We start from the raw sequence: 23,802 nt of genomic DNA, 5'->3' as shown, positions 1-23,802 counted from the left end.
TACACACCCACAAACCTATAGATACTAGGAAAACGCTGGCGATTGGCGACAAAATACACGCTTAACAACAGGAGAAAATTATGTGCACACAGAATTTAAATGCATTAAGTAAATGGATATATCTATGTAGATCAATAAATTTGTGGCTAGAAGTTCCTCAGTCATTTTTATTTCAAATTTACAAAATCTGATTGTACCGTTTGCATTTTTCCGAACTGCACATAAGGCTCATATGGACAACTTCAAAAAGCTGTCCCAAGAAAACTTTTGGCAAAAGTGCGAAACAATTTTCGCCAAGTATCCTGAAACCTCCAAAGGAAATGCTCATTATACCATTCATTCACAAGCACTATAACTACACTCCTCCCGTCATTATGCATATCTCTGCTTAGATGATTAGAGATGGGTTTTCACCTAAATTATACGAAGTGAACTCATTCTATCGATCCTTTTGACGATATTTTAGAATAAAACAGTAGGCAGGCGTGATGGATTAGCGAAAAATCATGTCAATAAATAAAAAACAATTTGTAACACTCCATAAAATTATTTCAACTCCCATGAACTCTATTTGGGCGGCCATTGATTTATTCTGCCCCATTCCCTAACGTGGCTGGAGGGTCTCTCATTCCACTTTCACAAATAATAACCCTGTAACACTTTCTTTCCTATCATAGAGCTCTCTCACAAATCTAGTAGTGTTCAACACTTCGCACGCACATAAAGAAATCCGCCTCCATAATCTCCATTGAATTCTTCGAGTCCGTTGCAATGTCAAGTGTGGGCCCCACTCCCCCGACCGGTTCTCAATCCCCCTCGTCAACTACCTCGAGCCAACTCCAATTGCCATTCCCTTTCCCAAGTGAGCACGACGCGGCAAACGGTTCGCATTAATGGAAATAGAGTAATGAAAAGGAAAGCAATATGAAAAATGAACGGGAGGGAGACATCCCCCAAGCTCTTGCTCCCCCGGCGAGCGACGCGCTTCCGCCCACCGCGTCAAATGGTTATTGCCACCGGACCTATGCGATGATGACCGATTATCGCAAGGCTAAGGCATCGATCAGTTCTCTTACCCATGCATTCGAGGCTGTGCAGACAATATCGCCTTAAGATTCCTTCGGAATTAATCGATACTTCACACAAAAAACTGGCCGATGTTCAACATTGTAAATGGCACATCCCAAACTGTCAACGGATTAACTCTTGTGGCCCAACATTCGACTGCACAGTAATTCCTCAAAACCAATTTCCCACTCACCAAAACGAAGATTTCCCGACCAATGCTGAAGCTTGTACATACAAGCATGAAATCTAGCTACATTAATCTTCAAGAAGCGCAAATAAGATTATTATTGGAATGATAACTGGATGTTGATTGGATGAATATATTATGAACGCGTCCAAGCTTAAGCTTCAAGCAGGGTCGAAGGGAATTCTGCGCGGAGATTAATTTAAAACAATGGCGTGATTTAATTAGCCAAAAAAAAAGAAAAACGTTTTATCACATCAAAAAGCATGCTACAGGATATACTTAGCAATTTTATATTCGGAGGGGAATTTCAGATAAAAACAATGGCACGGGTGCGCATTTTTATTCTAACAGATGGTTTGAAAAAGCACGAAATGAAGTGAAAAAAATTGATTCTCGTCAATAGAATAAAACAGGCTGAAATATGTAACGACGCAGAATCTACGAAATTAATGTTCCATATTTATTGCTATATATTTGCTATATTATAAGATGAACACGAAGAAAGAATTGAATTTTTAAAATTTTGAAATATTTACATGAATAATGGAAATTTTAAACGAAAAAAATAAGAAAAAATTAGTGAAACGGCATGGGTGATTCCGAGCGCGTTTTATATTCAACGAGTAAAAGATCCAGAAAAATAAGTATGAGCATCAAATTTGGCACGGAAAAGTTTTGAATAGCCACAAAAAACGCCTTCGAGGTTAAGTTAATGCGAAATAAGCAGTGCTAAACCTATCGCGGGTAGCAAGTGATACGCTGACCCGGCTCCCTGTCACGAACAGTGGAGACGATGGTGAGCTTGCCGGCGAGAGGTCTTCGGAGGGGACAGAACAGAAGAGAGAGAGATAAGAGAGACTTCGGATATCGCGTGCGTATCAACTCGTGCGGCTTGAGCCTAAAGACGGGCAGCGAACGACATTAATAAGTAACTAGAGGCAGGGCCGCTGCGTCGGTGAGAAATGTCAACTGAATTCCGAAGGAGGTTGGAAAGAGAGGCAGTACAAACCATTCCACACGAAAGCTCAGGCGTAAAAAGATTTCTCCTTCCTCATCTCAGTTCTCGTCAAAAAATAAATGATCTTGCCCAAGGAAACAGAAACCCCGAATGAGTTCCGAGATATCACCGATGCCTAAAAGAGTGAATGAATAAAAATATAATAAACCGCTTGAACTTAATTCCATTGCCAAAACAGCATAAAGCAATAAATTTCGATGAACCGAAGCACCTTATGACTTTCATCGACCATATTTTTATAGAAGACGTTACTATTCCGTGAGACCAATACGTCAATAAGAAATAATCCATATACTTCCCAACGATCCAATTCGCGAAGAATCGCCCAACAACTTGGAAACCGTGCAACAATAAGTCCATTATCGCCTTGTCCCTGCCTACCCAACGATCCGCACTCGTTTCCAAGTCTCTTTGAACGTTACGGAATCTATGGAATACTAATGAGCCTGGCAGGCAAGTCTCGTCACAGCTCTTTAACGACTTTCATGAGTTTGCCACCATTCAATAACTTTCTTAACGTGAAATCGAATTACGTTGTGTTGTAATGCAGAATAAAAACAGAGAGGACACCTTATTACCTAGGCATGGTAAAGAACGACGCACCATGGTACGAAAATAATTCTCGCGTTAAGATGTTTTCCATTAAAATTAACTCCACGCATATACTCCGAAAACTTCAATACACTTAAAATTAATTACTTCAGTACATTCCGCAAATTCTATGACATGTTGCAAATTAATAGGAAATAAAAACAAAAGCATTTGGTTCTGACCCTAAATTTTACCCTAAACCCTATACAGTTTGAGTATTGTTTAAATATTACCATTTAACCACTATGGAAAATTCTGATTAGCACACAAAAACTGCTAAAATTAAACACAACTAAATATGCAGTTTATCTCAAAAGATAAATTCGTTTATATAAGAAAATTACACGCATAGGTATTGATGGTCGGCAACTAGCGCTGTTATTAAAATTTCTAAAAGGAACAATGCCCTCAATTTATCGTGCAGCTTTCTGTAACTGTGTCGCATGTGTGAGAACTGACGTGGTCGCAAGAAACGCAAAGATTGCAAAAGTTGTGCAGTAAACCAAATTGTTAAAAATGAACAATAAAATTTAAATTATAATTTGTTTAAAAGGTAAGATCCTTGTACCTGGGATGCGAGGAAAACCATCCATCCGTAATCACGAACCAATTTCAGGCAGAGCGGGGCTTTATGTTAATGTCGTGGATAATAATTTCTTTAAGTGAACGGAGGCAGTGTGTTTGACAGCAACAAAGGAAACAGGACAATGATGCGCCATGCTTGTTTTAATTTGAGAAATGTTATGCGAATGGTCAACCGGTTATCTCACCTAAATACCACTTAATACCCCAAACACCGATACGAGATTAAATACGAGCTCGTAGTCGTTCCTCTCCCTCGACGTTAACACCAAAACTGTGAAAATCTTGAGATACAATTATGACAGGGATAACCCGGGAAAAATGCCTGGCAGGGAAGAGGAATCGGCCTGAGGTATTCCACAAATAACATGGCATTTTAAACGTAAAAAAATTAATAACATTGGAAGCAGTCTTATTTGGAATAAATAATCATGCTATACGTCAGCTAGGAAATTTAGGAACAGTGACCATTATTTCAGTTTGAAAATCAACTGAAAAGAGTTCTGAATAGTTGAGAAAACAAAAAGTAATGAAAGGACACATCTAATTATGGGACCGATAACCAATTTGCATTAGAGCATCCTAAAATTTATCATTTATCTTCATTTTTGGGCACCGCCACATACGCACAATACCACTTCATTATAGCTTGTTACACAGCATTTTTTTTATTTTGGGAATTAATAATTCATTCCATGAACAACTACTATGAAGAAGTGTGCTAATTATACAAGTAATTCTACTATTTTAACTTATCTACAAAGGAGCACTATTGAAACTATCTGCATTACTGCGGTAACCGACAACAGCGACGCAACTTGGGCATTTCGATAAGGGTTCGTAATGCATTGGGACAAAAAATGTGCAAACCACTTACGCACTCGCAAGAGGAACGTTCAAATATGCACTCACAAGGTATAACCGAAATATTTCATTTATATTTTATTCACCCGATATATTTCCCCAAGCCGAAGTCCTCTGCTAGTAGCCACCTTGATTTGGGACCAACGGTTTTCAGCTACCAGTATGGGTCCAAAATATGGACGGAACAAAGAACGTGACAGTGGAAAGGTCGCCATGCAAATATTTGCCGGGAGCGAAGAGGCAAATTGACGAGCGGACTTGGCGGGCGTGCTACGCTCATTTCCCACCGGCAATTCCTCCGCGATCATGATTTTTCGTGGACTCCCCGCTCTTCCTCCTTCCACTTTCTCGAGTCACCACCGGATTCGCCCTTGAAAAAAAACAGCTGATGACGAAAGCAAAAGTCCCTCCGGCACCGCAAACCTACCCGATAAATATCCTTCCTCATCATCCTAAAGCACGGGTCCCAGCCACCCGACGTCACGACCCGCGAAACCTCAAAAACCGCTCGGTTGGCAACAGTGCTCTCTGAAACCTTCCTTCCCCCTCCGATATCCTTTCCCCACCTCCACTACCGATTCCTTCAGATATCCACTCCACCACGAGGTCCGGGATCGCCATGAGCGGCCGGCAGCCGACCAACACCGTCTCGATCCCGCTCGTGAAGCAAGGTGTATCGCGCTAGGGGAGAGACTGACTGCCCCGCGTTGTTGCATGCGCCCAAGTCTCCGGCCGCTTGCTTATTTGCCCTTCCTCCTTGCCCCTCCTCCACTCCACCCCTCCCGGAATACTACACTCCTGATACACCGCCCACGACTGCCAGTAGTAGGGAGGAAGGTTAACGTGAGGGGGAGGCAGTAGAGGAGGCGGCAGGTGAGCGGGAAAGGGGGGGAGACGGAGGAGGCGTCAACCTCCTGCATCGCGAGGAAACCTCAACATTGTCGTTAATCCGTTCGCCAGCGAAGGTCCACTGCTCACGAGTCCCGACGGGGGGAAGCTCTCGGCGGCGACGGGAGAGACGGAGAGAGAGAGGTGGATAACAAAACACGGCCGACGCGGGGTTTTCGGAGAGACCGCGAACGACCACGCCAACCGATGCCCTCCCTACGGATTTTTCCCGCATTCCTTCTTCAGGGAATCGTTTCGGGAAGAACGACTGACCCGTAGAGATCCTAATATACCCATTTAGTGAAGTGTGTCCCCCACAGCGAGTGCCTGTGACTACTGTGAAGTTGTTCTTACTCTCTGGAATAAGTGCGGTGAACTTCACCGGGTTATCCTGCACTCCTCTTCCCCCACCTAACAGTCCTCCCCTCGGGTAACACGGAACACACCCGTGGGGTACATTCTTAGAACCCGGTGCCCCGAAATAACCGCGACCCTGCCCCTCTCCCTCCCCCCTGGCCTTCCGGTGTGCCATGCATTCTATCTCGGAGGCCACGACAGCAGCATCTACGGCAGTGGAATTAGCGACCTCGGCAGCCTCCGCGATAGTTTCGACGGCCCGGGCCGGACGAGATCCCGGCGTTGGTGGTGGTGGTATTCCGGCCGGTCGTGTTGGCGTTGCCGGCAAGCCAACGGCCGTCCTCTCGGCAGGTACGTACATTGTCCGCTGGCTCATCTCCCAGGCCGACGTTTGGATGCTCATGTACAGGTGCGTGGACCTGCTGGCGCGCGTCCACGGGCCGCTGGACCGCAGTGTCGAGCAGGCCGAGGCGCTGCTGCTGCTGGCAGACGGCCAATACCACACGGGCGGCGGGGAGGAGAGGCGGAGGAACGCCTTCAGACAGAACAGGCAAGCGGCGGACGGCGGCGGGGCCGGCGTTAGCGAGACCGAAGAGGGAGGCAACGCGGTGGTCGCGAGGCTAGGGACCAGGTCACCAGGTGGGTGGCTCGACAGAAAGCTTAAGAGGGACTTGGTGGGTTATAAGACTTTTTTATATGTGAATAGGATCCGTTTAGGTCACGGGTGAATGATAATTATGGCATTTAACGCCGTGCGTTACGAAAAAATACGTCAGAATTTAAATGATTGGGGAATCACTAACAGATTAAAAACTAGAACCCACCATACCAGCATTTATTTGTATCCATATGAATCTATCCATTTATTTCGATGGAATAATTAAATCCACTCGTATCTCACCATGATATCATTATCCTCAAGGAGAATGCTCAAAAACGGAGTTTGTTTATTCTTGGAGACTATTCGGGTAATAAAAACGTTTAATGGCCTAATTATAAAAATTCACGCTGGTTAAATTGCTTGTTTCGTAAGTTATACTTACTTTTAGTCTTTCACAGCATTAAACAATGGTTTATAATAACACATTTCCAGTAGTTTAGTCAAATGATCAGATGTAACTTTTGATTATCTCAAAACTATTTCACATAGTTGTGTAATTCATAAGGACACCCGCATGTCATACCTCTTGATTCACACGATTTGTTACTTCATCTCATTATACATTTTTATTCTCCATCATTCAATCCGAAATCCTATTTTTTCCTTCCGCTTCCCCACCGACCAAAATGTTTCTTTTCTCTCACAGCCCTCAACATTTCACTAGCGGTCAACACCAGCTCCTCCATTAACTATTTCTCCCGTCGATTTCCCCAAAGATACCTTACTATGTCATAGTAATGTGAGTAGTATCCATAGACAACCAGGGGAAAGTAGAAAATACACAGAAACAACATTTCGGCAGAAGAACGTTTTTTTTTGCGTTTCTGCGAAAGAGACGAAAACACGGCTGTCGAAATCAATGAATCACTCTCCATCCATCCGGACGAAGTCGATATTTCCGAATAATTTTTACCATTGTTCACAATATTACCATTGCCCAAATAATTAGTTAATTAATGAATGCGGCTCCCCACCATATGGAGATAGTCATGCAATGAAAAGCAATTATGCAATTGCAAAAAATTGTATTGAAATAGAGCTGACAAAGCCATAAGTTCTCTTTAAGACCTGGCCTACAAACTCCATGATAATCTATGGCCTGAGTATATTCAAGGAATAGAGGTCTATGGCTTTGATGATCAAACGTTTTCTGCCTTACTTTCTACTTTCAACGAGTGGTCTATGAGGCGATACTGTATCGGATATCGCGGCAAGACAAACCCAAATAGAAAAAAAATGCTGTAATTTATGTCACGCATCTATCTCATGACTTCATTCTAGCTTTCTCCAAACCCATATTATTAAATCTCCGATCCTTATTTTAAAATTATTCCAGTATTTATCACACTAATTAATCTAACCATTTTTTTATACCTCCATATGTCTACAAAAATTATCTCAAATATGTAAATAAACAAGCAACAAAAATAAAGGAAAATTATTCACATATCCTCGGGAACCATAATACTATGTCGAGGAGGTAGAATCAAAGGGAACCTGCAGAAACATATTTTCCAATTCATCTTGAAGGTCGGGCATATTTCAGAGACATGAACGCAATGAGAGTGCAGTGAATTCAACATTAATTAGGTTAGGCGAGTTTACCAACGACGCTCGTGTTTCGCGGCTTGGCGGCAAAGGGATATCTAACTCAGGTATCTAGTACCTCCTCCGCTTTATTGATAAAAGAAAATACCACGTTAAAGGTGCGAAAACAATTTTTCATTTGCATAAGGATATTCGCTTCTGAAAAGCAGAGAAGTCTCTAACAAACAGCGCAACATCGAATATACGCAATTAGAATACATACGAGTGTGATTCATTCCGATGATTTTTAGTAATCCCAAAAAATTAGCGAGTTATTTCAAATTTAACCATGAACGACGATGGTAAGGAGTTTACAGCTTCTAAATGTCTCCTCCTACTGAGAAGCAACTCAAAATTTTTAGAGCACTTCGTTGCATTCATTTAGCCGCGATGATCGATTTAAATATTAATGCTTGTTTTGCTAATTATCCTTATTATTGACCTTAACAAGTGATTCTTATTAGTCAACAGTAAGTTTCCTCACAAAAGAACTTCCCAATGTTCTTAATCCTATTGAATATTATTAATCTTTGGTTTGAGGCTAGGACGTGGTAAAATGTCACTCATATTCACTTGAAAAAGTTAAGATTTATCAACTTATCACTTCCACATTGGTGCCTCACGTAATGTACAACAACTTTTTTGTTAAAAATGTACCTGTATTTATATACTTTTCAACTGTATCCGAGTCGCTACGGTTGAAATATAATTTTTGCAGTCATACATTTAAAAGGCAGAACGCTTAAATTTTCCCTATTTTTTCCATTTGAGAAAGGCTGTCATACCGATTTTAATACGAAGCTTTTGGAAAAATTCGCTCAAAAAAGCATAATAGCTCATTCCAGTGTTTCTATTCTTCCATAAAGGCCATTTCAATTACGAAGTTTGATACGAAAACAAGTTTACCGGATATTGGTTCAGCAAAATATACAATACTTAAAGTTTTATGACTAAAAACTATTTTCAAAATACCACATCGGAGAAAATTAAACATAAAAAAGAAAACTTGTTTTAGGAAATGATAATTGCAGCAGCGAGTATCCCCATATTTTCCTTAACAGAAATTTTATCGTCCAGTTTAACTGCGGTAGTCGTTTTCATGCGTATACGAGTAATTTTATAGGTCTCCAGAATGACCGACTGTTTTAATACATTCATGACTTTTTCAAGTAAAATAAACAGTGTGGTAATTAATGAATATCCAGATATTCAGGTTTACGCAACAACCCTGAAATTGTCTCGGACAAATAGTGATTCGATACACTGCCAGAGCGAGGATGTCACGTTAGGTTTTGACTCACCTGTTAGAAAGGTATGCAATGTAAGATCCCCAAAATTGAAATACACGGTTCACGACTCACACAAGAACTCAAATTCACACCTGTATAGCTTTATAAGATCAAAAACCCTATCAGGATTCTTTAAGGAGCACGCTGATTTGCTGCGAAAATACCTTCTTCAGAGGAGAATTATAAGAACATACCAAGTAAATATTCGGCATTTAGACTGTTCATGCGTCAATTACTCGTCAGCTAGTAGCTCAAAGAAACTCAACTGCACTAAGGTGAACATTCATGTTTGTCATAAAAAGCTGTAATTCCTGTTCTAGTTTCTTCATATGCCACTGTGAATTGACTGGAAAATAAGATCCACTACCACCTAGCCGATAACAGTAGGATATCACTAACGGAAGCCTCGGACCGAGACGGAGGTGAAGTGATAAAGAGTTTCCATATTAGAGTGGAAAGAGGCGACGGAGATATTAAACCAGAATAACCATAGATTACGAATATAATTTTTTGATAAATAAAAATTTTTGTTGGAGCACATAGCTCCGAGGTTGCAGCGGTAAATTTCACAAAACAAAAATCTTTTTTCAATTTCAATACGGCTCCTTTGACTGTACACAAGTACCAAATGAAGCATTTATCTGGCACCCGATTCGAATTACGATAAAATATTTAAACGAGAGAAATAAAAATATTATGAGCAGCATAATGATTCTGTTTTGATGACTGCTCTGTCACTGCATCGCGCCCTATGCTTGAACCTTGTCGTCACCGATGCCATGAGTTGGAGTAATCGTCACGTGGAGATGAAATCAGATGAAAGCTCGATAGGACAAAAATAACAAACAAAATTAAATAAAAATCTGTATCGCTTCCCAATTTAATAAAACAATTGAGGGAGTATATTCCAATTCCTATTTGAAATACTTAAACACAGGCATGAAGGAAAAATAAATGTAAAGCATTGTATAAAATCAGGTTACTACACTTAATCGGTATCTTACGACATTGCCAATAGATTCCGGAAAAAAATTATTATTTTTTTCTGAAAATATATGTTTCATGTCGAAATTAAATTGGTACTTCGTCAAATTGACAACTCCGCCTTGTAAAGGACAAGGTTCCTATCTTAACATCTCCAATTGTGAGCTTCCTCTAAACAATACTTAAACAAAACACTTAGAATGAACATGAAATGTCAAAAAAACAAAGTCAGTTGTATGGTCGAAACAGAGGAGTTTCAAAACCTGTTTATGAAATTATGAGTACATTTTCAGATTTTTAAATTCAAATTTATACTAACAAAATACATATAACAGAAACAAATGAAAGGGGTATATCCATGCAGAAAGGTATCTGCGAAGTACTAATTTCTCAAGTTTGCCCACATTTTCAAATCTTCAATAGCATACAATACTGAGGAGAACCGTAATCCATACTCGATTTGTAGCCCCTTTATTCTGATTAAAAATTTTTGGGAATTATATTACCAACAACATGATTTCACCAATGGCTTCAAAACACAGATATTTCGGAGAAGGAATAAACATTAGAATTTCTAAGCCAGAATTAGAACATATTTTAAATCGAATTTCACTAGTAAACAGGGTCATTTAATTCTCTTCCGCATCAGGTCTACCCATTAACATAAGGGTTCGGATGGCTTTTTCCATTGTCTATTTTTATTTATTTCACTGTAATCTGAAACCAGCACTTTGGCCTTTACATCCCACTTTTAACAATGATATAACAATAGATACAACGACAAACATCCAACCCCTAGATGGAGAACAATCCACATAAGCGGGAATCGAACCCCCGACCTCAGCGAGAACGTTACCCCGCCGCCAACGAGACCGATAAAAAAACAATATATACATATATATATGTATATATATATATATATATATATATATATATATATATATATATATATATATACCATAAACACAGTAATCAATCCGAAGGTCGGTTTAGTAGGTGATGGTCGAGTTCACCCAGTACTAAGCCCTATACGGCGTGTGAAATTCACACATCAGGGTAGGGGGGCCAGTTCCTTTCCCTGTGCCGGTTATGGTTTCCCAGGAAGATCTGGTACCCGAAAAATCACTTAGCTTGGGTGGAGCTGCAGGTTCCCAGAGTGCCTTGCCCGGGAATCGAACCCGGGACCCTCTGGTCAGCAGTCCAACTCTATATATAGTACTCAGTACTAAGTTGATCCAGTATTAGGATGTGTTTATGGTTATATATATATATATATCTTTAATAGTTGATATTTCAGAAGCCCCGCGTGCGTGACAGTGACAACACACACCAGGCCAACTTTGACCCGAATGTGACTCTCCCGCGGTCGGACAATGTTATTCTTATCCCATATAGTTTGTGGAAAAAACAACACCTTAAATCTATTTGTTCTACACTTAATATTTCTAATTTTACTGACATGATCTCTCCTACCTCTTCTTGTTACTCGAAGAATTATAAAGGATATCACTGAAATGTAAGGAAACATTATCCATAAAAATTTTGGACCTGAGAGCTGCATATCTTAGGAAGTAAGACAAATAATAGCAACAACGGCAAAGTCGGTCTTTCCATATCCTCCACTACGCGTTTGAGGACGAAACTAAGAACCGAATAACATAATAAACTGGGGAATACTGTCATCCTTTCCACTCGATGAATTTGAACCACAGTGCCGGAAGCAATTTTTGATTAAAATTTTCCGAATTCTGGCTCAAACATTTAATAAAAACCAAAAAGACAATTATCGACCCGACGGTCAGTTTTATCTATCCGCAAAACAATTCCCTCACAAGTAACTCAGTAAAACTCTATCATTCCTCGTCGCTAAAACTTTAGTTTAAATGTACATCCAACAGACAATCTCTAATCGCGCGGACCGTCTGCCAAGTTGGAGTCAGCTAGATTGTAGCCTCTAGAATACTTGACCGACTGTTTGTCATAAAAGCGAGAGACCTCGTAAATTTAAGCCACCCTTTTGCGATAGCAGGATTCATTACATACGGCTATTATCACAGGGTTGCAGGTCAATGACATCACAGACGGATGTCGTACCACAATCGACGACGAGAGTTGACAATCAAAGGTGACAAAACTATTACAAACCGATCATCTGACTCCGGCTCGTGAAGATACCTGTCACGAATAAAAGACAACAACGAGATACGCGCACGTATCACACATGGTGGCCCATCCGGATAAAAATATAGGCCTTTCATAACTCATACTTCTCTTCATTACAGTAAAGATGCTGCATAGAGTCACATGGGTCTTGTGCTAAAATCTTTCCTCGACTTTTCACTATCCGTACATTTAGGGCACGGTTTGAGAAATGAATGTTATAAATTTCTCAATTAACTTACATTTCGCTCGATCTGTGGATCCCCGTGATTAAGTATCAAACAGTTAAACGAAAGAATAGTCTATAATAGATCTTCACTTACTTAACGGTTAATATGACATCACAGTTAATAATACGTCCATAAAGATTCTAGAAGAAAACATGAAATGCTAACTGAGATACTGTTTATGTAAGAACATGAAAAACCACTACACGAGGTAATACAAATACGGATGATTCAAAAGGTAATTTTTTCGAAGAAGTTTGATATTATCGTTTCTTTTGATTCCTGCTATGCCGATGGGTCCAAACAGCCCTTCTTTCCACATAAATATCTAAGGTTCGAGCCAACAGTTTTATATAACCCCCATGAATGAACTGATTGGATTAAAATGGATAAAAAATTAGATGAATTGAAAATTTGAAAGAAAAACTCGTGGATCAAGGTTAAAATAAAAGGCAGGTGAAGACTCGACTTGCCCGAGCGGAAATTCTCTCCGCAAATAATATTTTCAAAACGCTTTCAAAGGTAAAATTAGGAGCAGAGAAAAGCAACTTTTAATTTTTAGGAAAGATTCGTGCAAATATAAAAGTATCAAAATTTTTACGCATGTGCCTTGGTAATATACTTAATTATACAGGAGAAACGTTTAATTTATCTCCAGAAACCAAACTATAAGTAAACTTATGTTCAAAACATAAGACGATAAGCTATCCTTAGGCTTACGCTCAATTCAAGAGGCTAATATTTCACTCTACATTCCTCTATGACATGCTCATCAATCCCCGACAAATAAACAGTGATATATGCCTCGCAGGCTCGTTTCACGCCTTTCACTATATTAAAAAAGAATTTATACACAAATTCGTCAATAGTTCAAGTAAATGGAATTATTTCGGACACAGTATAACTATACCCAAGCCAAATCAAAATTATTAAACAGCTGTAAGTAATTAAATGCGAGGATAAAGACTATTATTTGCTAAACAAATAAAAGGATGTAATGTACACACTCAAAAATTAAAATTTAACCTTAAAATGCTGTCCATGCAAATGGAATATGCCGAAAATCTCTAGAGATGTCGTAGGTATACGTAGGTGCATTTTTTTATGCTTGTACAGACCAGCAGCTTGAATGATGAAACCTATTGCTTTGAGGAAATTAGGGTTAACAAGAATACGAGACAACATGCATAGAAACATCAAAACTTGATCCACCATCAAACGAAAATGAACTGGAAATCCAGGCAACTCTGAAGTTAATGCCGAACGCCAGCATACGTTTTAAAACCCAGCAGACAAAATAAGACGAAAAGGTTGACGAGCAAATGCATACGTAGGTAGGCATTGATTCCAATACGTTCCGCGTCATCTGGCTTAAGTTTGCAATAGTTCAAATGAAAGAGCTCATCGTAATTTGCCACTTATTACTATTCATGATCGATATGAATATTTACGAAAGAGGTTCCCGCGTTTCGTGAAAGGCATTAGGAACAGAAGAAAATGAAGCGCGCTGATGGAAGAGGAAAGACATTGGATGATTGTAATAATTTGCACATTATTTTATTATTTACTTTTTTAAATAGTAATTGATGAAGCAATTAACTAAATTTTAGTTACCAACTGGCTAACACTGGATACGGTGTTTTGTGTGCCTGAGAAAGGGAGGGTAGTTTGCAGATTAAGAACTGATGATAGCTATTGTGTTTGAAGATTTACATAGATGGGGAAATTTCCCATATTAGTCGGTTCGGCTCGTACCTGTACGTTTCTTTTGCATGGTCTGAACTTCACACACTTCGATCACACCACAGCATGATTTTCTCGTCAAACGGGCGTTAAGTTTACATTTTTTTAAAGAACACGTCGACTCTTCGTCAGTATTTTCGTTAAATCGTGAGGAATACGGATAGTTCTGCTCACCACTGCACCGCCTAAGGAAAATGCCGCAAATAGCCTTTGGGGTTCACTTCTGGTAACTCTGCTTTGGGTTTGAAATACTTTTCCCAAGCACATTTGCACGGAGTACAAATAACCTGTTTCATGTTCATGAATGCTTCTTTCTTAGATCTTCTTTACGCCATTTATTGACTGTTTCATATAAATAGGTTAATAAAAGACGTGCTAACGTCATCACGACTTTTACTTTCTTTACCTTCACCTCATTGTTTTCTCTATCTTCACCTAGAGTATCAGTTAACTGTACCACCATCAGTAAATACTCCTTTTGCTAACCCAATTATTTTCTCAATTCCCTTTCTACTCGTATTTCTCCTTCTTCCAACACACTCTCACGTACGTGATTCGCCTTTCCTGCTCTACTTTAACTCCTTCCACTTGATGCATAATTTGCAACCCTACTTATATGTTTAAATACCAAAGTGACAAAAATAATTCAATTATTACCTTGACATCAATAGTAAGTTCGCCCCTGGCTCCCTTCTCAGTATCACACATCAGATTCTTCCGTAAGATTCATTCGCGAACCGACAACGTTTTCTCCTGGTTTTTTTCAATTTGTGATTCCATGGTTTCTAAGATGCATCCCAAATTACTAGCAACGTGTCTGGTTCAACGGAATGTCGACACAAATAATTCTTCCGAAAAAAATAATCGAACCTTCTTCTACAGGGTGGAGTTCTAAAATTCTAAACAGTGAAGGTTACACAATTCAAAGATCAAATATTAATATATGTTATTTACATTATAAATGCTGCCGTGGATAACCCGGGGGAATCGAAACGTCAAAATAGGCATCCCTATTAAATGTGAGGATTTACTGAAATGTGATAGGGCCAGAATATAACGCCTCTAATTCATTCAAGTCTACAAATAGAGATAGAAACTTTTCGCGCCTTTATATTCTACACAAAAAACTACACGCGTTAAGAATAGGTTAAATCTCGCAAGGATCTCAAAAACGTTATTCTCGAACTAAAGGTATACACTATTGTAATAATTTCATTGAACTGGAACTGCAAGAAAATTCATCAGAGCTAATTATTTTAGTTCGCTTCCGAATTTTGGTGACACATCAAAAATAAGGTAATAGTCACATTTGAAAAATAAATCGAAGAAATAATATAACTTAAGCATAGGAAAGGGAAGGTGAGTACATTGGGGCCGTGATAGCGTATGAAAAAATGACTGAATATCAGATACATTAAAGAGAAAGCGCCGTATTAGTATTTGAACAAAGATAAAACTTCAAGTATTCAAAGATAAAACTTAATGTATAAATAGATGAAACAAATATTACCACGAAAGAGGAAGAAAAAAGTATGAATTTTATTTCGAAACATTCGATATGGAAGGTTAAATAAATGGTGGGCGCAGTTGAACTATATCAAATCCACTGAGTGCCGGAAATATAGTTAGATACATGTATAGTAAATAGAGATACACGAAAATTGAACCCATACTCAAAGTATTTAAAAATATATAAAATCCAATGGAAATGTCAATCATGGAGAGACTGAGAAGGTAGTCCTTATGTGGCCTTAATTTCCACTCGACGCCTAACATTTTGTGGGTCTCTCAACTGCACTAATGCCCTTAACGTGGGAATACCAATGAAAGATTCTCCGAATCAACAAATTCAACACAGGAAATGCAAATGATTTGCATAAACACTAGCATGTTGAGTGCATACCATTATTACATACCGGATGAATTCCAGTATAATGTTTCAGCCCTCTCCTTATCCCTCCTAAAAGAAGTATCGATATCCCGTGCCTCATAGTCTTGCGGTGAACTATTGAGTTCCCACAAGAACCTGGGAAATGTATGGCTCTAGATACACTGGAACAATATTAATCCACAGATTAGAAATTTCGCAGAGATTCAATTTCTGTGGTTGCTGACGCAACGAAACGCGCGAACCATAGTGACCTGATTGAGAGATCATTAACGTCGTGAAATCGGGTTGTGGTCCCCCCACACGATAGGGAATCTTCCGGAGCGATGCTGGGCCAACAATGTGGGACAATGGATATGCTTCCACTTCACACTTCGGCTCGATGGGTTGCGTCACGCGGATGATGCGTACGCGTCCCAATCAAATTGATTTGTAAGTTTAAAAAAAATGATCGAAGATCATGCATCACAAGGGAATTGTTTCCAAATTCTTTACCACTGAACTAAATAAAACCATTGGAATTTACATAATAAACGCATAAACAAATGCTATTGCATAATCTGCAGTATCGTCTTGCCAAAATTGAAGTTTTAATAATGACCGTGTTCTCAAATTTCCTAATTTTCACATAAAAAAATATATTTTTAATCTTATGGTTGGTTTTACAACTTACCTCGGAGTATTAATTACGCCAAAGTTTTAACTATACCTTCCACTTTGGCAAGAAGAATCCCATACATGTATGAAGATAAAAATTCAATTCTTCATGATAAATCATCACATAATATAATTGATAATATTACAATCCATGACCTCATAAACTGAATTTTTGCAGTAGGTCCACAACTCTCCTATTCGAACGATAACACGGGGCGTAAAAAATGGCATATCGGAGAGGATGATTGAATACTATATTTAAGTGGAACATAGCACTGCATTTAAGAAGTGAGGTGTGATAAAAATTTGTGATAATGAGTCTTTAATTAATAAACATTAAAGTTAGTTAACTTAAAGAGTTTTAAAATAAAATAAAAAACTCCTATAGCCGTAATAAGTTTTAAAATCGTAACTCCCCCGACCGGAGGCAGGGTTAGAACCCTAAAAAGCTCGCCCATTACCCACACTGAAGTGAAGCAGCCGGAGCTATCTCAGAAGGAGGGGCCGCCTGTGAAACTGGAACAGCTTTAAGATTTCCTGGTTTCTCGAATCAGCAAAATTTAGTCGCCAATTTATGACGTCATCTGGACAAAAAATTCGTTTGAATCAAGCTCATTTAAAAGTAGCATATGACTGTTCATTTGAATCGACATCATGGAATCCACTGAAATTATACACTGGTTTAAAGTGTTCTTTTTTGACTTCATCTGTTTACGGACAACCATCCGACCGACCTTCCTTCCTCGCCTCCTGGCAGCCTTGCACTTTCTATTCCGTCCGAACGCTCAGACTCCACTGCAGTTCATCAGCCTGCTTCAGTGATGAGAATGTCGAGATAAATTACGTTACTTCTTCGATATACCCATCTACACAAGGAACTATTGATAGATAGATAGATAAATAGAGGTCTTTATTTGGGCGAAATTGAGACCTAATGGTTCCTTCTTCCATTTAACCCATACGAGGGCACCTTAACCTTTGAAGATGTGGCACACCACGAAAGGCATCAAGAACTTCCCCACCTTTTGAAGGCTACATTTAAGCTATGTTGCGCATGAAATTTTTGTTTATTTAGTAATACGATGTACTTGAATTAATGCGTGATCAGACGAAAATAAGATGCATTACGAAAGACATGGAATATTCATTCGCATTAACGAACGCATCACCACGAATATGGGCAGTACATTTAAATTACTATAAATGCAAGAAATTAAAAAATACCAAAACAATTACATTGTTTACAACATAATTATGACCAAATGGGTTTTATTTGATTTACCGAAATTTTACTCCTCTAAACGTAGAGTAGGAATATAACGGCACTTAAAGCAACGATACCTAACCGGGACACGTCTATACTTGCCAAATATGACATTCATTTTTTAACCTAAGTATTGAAAAAATAACTTTCATTGTATTTTTACAGTAGCAGTCAAAATAACTAAGAATAAAATTACCTCATGAATATGGTTCTATCGCAAATATTGTTATTAGATTACAAAAGCATAACAATTTTCGCCAACATAAAAATAGCGCCCTAATATAGGACAAATCGGAGTATGGAGTAATGAAAAATATCTATTTTTTTATTAATGCATATAATGGCACTTAAACGATAAGAAGAGCCTGGGTGATAAAAGGTGATAGATATTTATATGGACATCCAGAGACAAACAAATCCACCGCTTGAAAGTAGTTCATTTGCTACGGTCCTTAAATAGCCGCGGCCCTAATCAGGCCAATTTCTTCATCACGTAAACAGAAGGCCGATACATTTTAGTGAACAAAAGGTGTGACGGCAAAATTCTAGGTAGCAATGAGTGAATTCTTAACATTAACATTTTAAGTTGTAATTAGTCAATGTATTTAGAATTATTACGGGTGCACGCAAGTGGTCACAATAGGCAACGTTTTTTGCATATTACGATATTTCTGCAGTCATTACCTGCGAGTCTCACATGGTCAAGTCTCATGATGACAGCCATGAAGAGAAGGAGAGAACTGTTACCCTGATGATGCCAGTAAATCACAATATCGGCGGAGGAGAGAATAATGGAAAAAATACTGGCAACGAAATGTTATCTATTTCTGTCCCAATGCCAACTTAACTATCCCTGCTCCACCTTAAAATTATGTATATCTCAGTTTCATTCCGAATCGTGAAAGAACTTTTCTTTGAAATCATTTGCTCGGCAGTAAATTGCCATTTTTCTGCATCCGTGATAAATGCTATCAACGCAGCACGGCAAGATCGATATTTATGCCATAAAAATCAATAGTGCAAGTATTTTCGAAAGTTTTGCCTATTTGTAACTCCCTCCAATTCAAGATTATCGTATTTTAAATTTTCTAAGAATCAAGGAGCGATGGAATCAACTAAGTTATCACCTTCACCTTAGAAATTTTTAAACACAAAACATGTACCTATGTTGTGGACTCCAAATACTGGAGGCGGATAATGCAGAGGATAGTGTACGTAGAATAAATGAAGAAGAAATTCTGCGGAGAAATGCCTATGAAATAGATCTAACGAAAACACTAAATCAGAAGAAGGGGTAATACTCATATTTTAAGGTAAGATTGCTAGGAATTATTTCGGAGGGCAAGTTCAATTAAAAGAATCGCAGAAGAAGGCCTCAGATGCTATTCATGAATCAGGTGACGGAAAACAAGAGAGCGAAAATATTATTGGGTTAATGATTTAGAGATTCATGCGGAGAGCGGAGGAAAGCAATTCTAGTGGCTAACGATAATTATTAATGATAAATCACATTACGATGGTAAAACGTTCAAGGGGCATAGGCAATATTACCCGTCCATTTACAACACAATTTTTTGCGCTATACATTTTATATGGAACCCACTCATGCGATATGGTAAACAAAGAAAAATGTTCGAATTTATACACCCTAGAGCATTAACTAACAAAAGAGGGCATCTTTTATGACCCAATTTAATGAGAAAAGCTTTTCAAAGTAGATACTAATTTTAGCTTATGTAGCCGCCTGCGAGCGACTCCATGTCGTGCCGGATATCAGTTTATTATCCCGGTCTGTGCTTCTCGGAATTCTGGCGGTAAATATCAATGGGAAGTCATCAATCATCAAATCCTGCAGAAATAGAGTACTCAGAACACTGTGCGAGATACTCCCTGGAATGAGTTATGCCAAGAACTTGATTGAGGAAAGAAAGGAATTTCTATCAGTAGCTGAGAAAATTTGCACGACCTACCAAAGAAACCTCCGTAAAAGGTGAAAGAGCACCCTAAAACTCATAGGCAGCCGGTTTCATCGTAAGGATCGATGCTTTAACCAGAGCATCGGCCCGCCAAGTCGAAGAAGATCCGTGGTTCGAGTCCCGGCCATGGAAGCTTTTTTACGCTTGAGGTCTGCTCGATTCCACCTTCCTCACCATTCCTGTGTTCGTCTTTTATATGTCTCTATCCCTTTTCCTCACATTCTATTTCCATGTGAATGAAAAAAATATAAAAAATGTGTATGCATGTATTAGTATGTATGTATATATATATAAATATATATACATTTGAAAAAGTCTTGGGATTCAATTTGCAACTTCTAATCCTTAATGCCACAGAAAAACTTAACCTCTTCTTCCTTCTCCTTTACTCACCCGACATCCTCTTTTCTATATTGGATTTCAATACTTTAAAATTTATTTAATTAATTAAATTTCATTATCTTAGAAGAAAATTAGTTTTTTATAAGCAAAAGTTACCAATTCCTACATGCATTCTTAATAAACTAACACATTAACTAAATACAATAATTTTAAGGCGCCATTTAATGGTTTTAATCAGTGATAAAGCACTGCCCGTCCGTCGTCGATCGAGCCGCTCTGTGTACATCTCCCTCGCTCATCTTCTCCCTGAAATCCTTCATCTACCTAACATAATTGATATTTGATCACCAGGTTTTCCTCATAGACTAACTATACATTCATTACAACGGTAGATTTACTTATTGGTATTGAATTTTAGATTATAAAATAAAAATGCTGATCTTATGGATCAAGCAATGTACTGGAATTTTCAATAAGAATTTTTAATTGTCGCAACGTTTTCCCGGGAGTTAATTCAATTGACGAAATTGACAGATTCATTGGTTTCCTAACGCTATCATAGTGAAAAAGTTAATTATTTCCACCCCTTAATAACTTTCATCACGTCCCTATTCATCATTCATTTTTTTCATTTTGAAAACACATACGATTTGATTAAAAACCCAATAAGTGACACCCTTGCTTTGCACTGCTAAATTTGAGGCGAAAATTTTGAATAATACATAAAATTACGAAGATTTAATTCCTCAAACTTTCATAATTTAAAAATTGAGAACAAGGGCTTGCTTGATGACGTTTTGTTCCTAATCAGAGTCGCCTAAATTTTGATGGTCCATCCTCCCCCGTCCCGGATTCTCACCACCACCTTCTCCGATCCTCTCTTCGCTCTTCTATCACATTTGAGTCTGATTTCTTTCCCGAAAAAACATTACATGTTTCCTTCCTCGACAACTTCCCTATTACTTCCCTCTCAATCATATAGTTCGATGATTACCTTCTTCATAGCATGAGCCTCGGGTGTTTCGTTTCCGTCTCCTCACGACCTCATGAATTTCTCACTTCTCTCCGATTTATTCATGACATTCTCACCCCTCATTGCAACCGTCCATTTTCCTGCCTCGATTCTCCGTGATGACACCTTTGAACAAATATAAAACGACTCCTCCCTCGAAGGCCATTTTTCTCCTCGGATAGGTGTAATCGCCGAAGAAATGCAACTTTTGTGTCTGTCAAGTGGCTCATATTGCTGCTTCAGACCCTCGTTTCACTTATGAGTTTATTTCCGAAAGAGAAATTGACGTGAAATACACCTCGAAAATTGTGTGTTCGTCAACACCACAATAGAGTGCACTCTCAGAAACGTATCCATACATTTGAGATCTAATCTAGTTATAAACTCCCTCAGTTCAACGGGCCCCGTCACCAGCTAGTCCTGATGTAGCGTGTTCAAATCCTACTTCAAACATTGACGTTATCCTACACAGAAATGACCTTTCTTGCGAAGAACTTATAATGCGATATGACTACAGCCATAATAAAGACGTATTACCACGAAAGTGTACTTGTAATAAATATTGAACTAACAAGTCACCACTGAAAAACAACTGGGGAAATCCCGGACGCATTTGTGCTGACCAATGGCACTCATTAACATTCACTTTGGCTTTCCATTTAAAAGTACACACGCGAGTAAATGAATAGTAAAAAACAATTTGAATACAGTTTCATTTAAGTATGAAAAAATTAATATAATATAGTATAATCATTCTGGAAAATTCTCATTTCAAATTTACCCGATTTCTACGAAATGTTTGTAACATGTTGTTCTTTCTTATCGGATGCCTTTAACCAAAAAGCCTTTACCATTCGAATGACTCTGAGGAAAATCTTGTTCTATTTTGAAATAAAAGATGAAGAAAAAGCTCTTTAACAGATAAGGAGTAAATATACTTAAATAAGGCAAGAATAACGAATGAAACATGCCGTAAGCCAATAATTAAGCGCGATTTTCGTACAATAGCACAACGGCCTAAATGCCTTTAATGGTCCAATTACATGTATACGCCAATTTCAACCATGCTTTTGAGAATTTCGTCTTAATATGCAGAAATGCTTAAAATATATACCCACATGAATACCTATTTTACTACGAATTCCTACAAGAACTATAATTATTGTTAGGCTTTCGTGACTAGTCGGAGTAGCGGCGTCTAATTTAAGCTAGAGTGGAAACCTTGATAAAGAAGTCTCTGTAAGTGCTAAAATCCGACAATTACTAAATCTCAGTTCACTTAGGAGAAGTGTGAAAACAATTTTAATGGGGATAACAATATTTTTCCAACAAATTCTGGTAATTTTTTTCAAAAGAGAGAGTGTGCTGAATTTCCCCTAGTAAGAAACAAAATCCTGAGGAATTCTCTGTATCTTGGTCGATTGTTTAAAAAAGAAAGAGATTCAAATTTAAAAACTTGGAAACTGGACTTATTAGCAATTTTTTGATAAATCATTCCAAAGTTGCATTCTGGCAACTTTTTTGTATTAGTATTGGATAAAGTAGACTGGAAATACGTTTTCCTCAAATTAACTACTATTTTTTCCCTTGGAGGCCGTTAGGACATCAACAAAGTTCAAATTCAACCAGAAACCTTCAGTCAGCATTTCTCAATTTCAGATTAGATATCAAGGGAATATTTCACTTCCCAACTTTGTAGCTTGGGGGACATTAGACCCGTTTTCATGAGCAAAGAAGAGCAAACAACGGAGAGGAGAAGGCCAACGGAGTAGCCGGCATTACTGCCCACTGTATGACGCCAAAAACTGCACACACTTCCCTACTTGAGTTCCGATAATAATTCTGCTACTTAGATTCCACAGCAGTGTCTTTCAGAATTTTTCACGAGTGATGAAAACGTATCACCAAAGAGACAACAACGATCTCCAATGCCGAAGCATGCACCATGAAACAAAGTTAGTTTTCTTAAATCTCGCTCAAGTTCGAATGAAACCTATGCGAGTTGACCGAGTGGATTCCACTTGTAAAATCCGCTCCGCTTGTATTCAAAACGGTTAGAATAATAAGCAACGGAGAAAAGTCTTCTCCGTTGCCATCTCCAATTCGCTTCTTTTCTCTTTGCTCCGCAGTAGAAAATAGGTCTTAACACTCGCACTCGAAATAAACGTGATAGCAATGTCAATTAAAGATAACACGCATTACCGTGTTGCACTACTACCATACAATTGCATCACGTTAGATCGCGTCAGATTTCATAACCATATATTGACCTTCTTCGCTTACGTTTTAGCGAAATACTTGGGACATTTTAACGCTAATCATTTCCATTTACACAAAACCAAATTTCAAGTTAGATCAGCTAAAATAATTTTGGTATCTTCAAGGTAGCCTGTTCTTCCGAATGTAGACTGAAAAAAATACAGCGACCATAACAACGTGTAATGAACATTCTCCCAC

At 38.5% G+C, this 23,802-nt stretch overlaps 2 protein-coding genes across 2 annotated transcripts in view; one reads left to right on the top strand and one right to left on the bottom strand.

The window, feature by feature from the left end:
* Brf (Brf RNA polymerase III subunit) overlaps nt 1-23,802 on the bottom strand; it is a 168,705-nt gene that overhangs the window by 122,714 nt on the left and 22,189 nt on the right. The window lies entirely within an intron of this gene.
* The window catches only part of lute (BTB/POZ domain containing protein 3 lute), a 28,825-nt gene continuing 10,868 nt past the window's right edge, over nt 5,846-23,802 (top strand). Inside the window, exon 1 of the mRNA XM_071597739.1 lies at nt 5,846-6,194. Coding sequence (XP_071453840.1) covers nt 5,951-6,194 — 244 coding nt within the window. The 5' untranslated portion in view covers nt 5,846-5,950. The remainder of the gene's footprint in view (nt 6,195-23,802) is intronic.

The sequence above is a fragment of the Hetaerina americana genome, unplaced genomic scaffold, assembly GCF_022747635.1.
Source record: "Hetaerina americana unplaced genomic scaffold, ioHetAmer1.1.p SCAF_9, whole genome shotgun sequence".
NCBI lineage: Eukaryota > Metazoa > Arthropoda > Insecta > Odonata > Calopterygidae > Hetaerina > Hetaerina americana.
The sequence above is the reverse complement of the archived record's forward strand: the minus strand, read 5'-3'. Positions and strand labels throughout refer to the sequence as shown.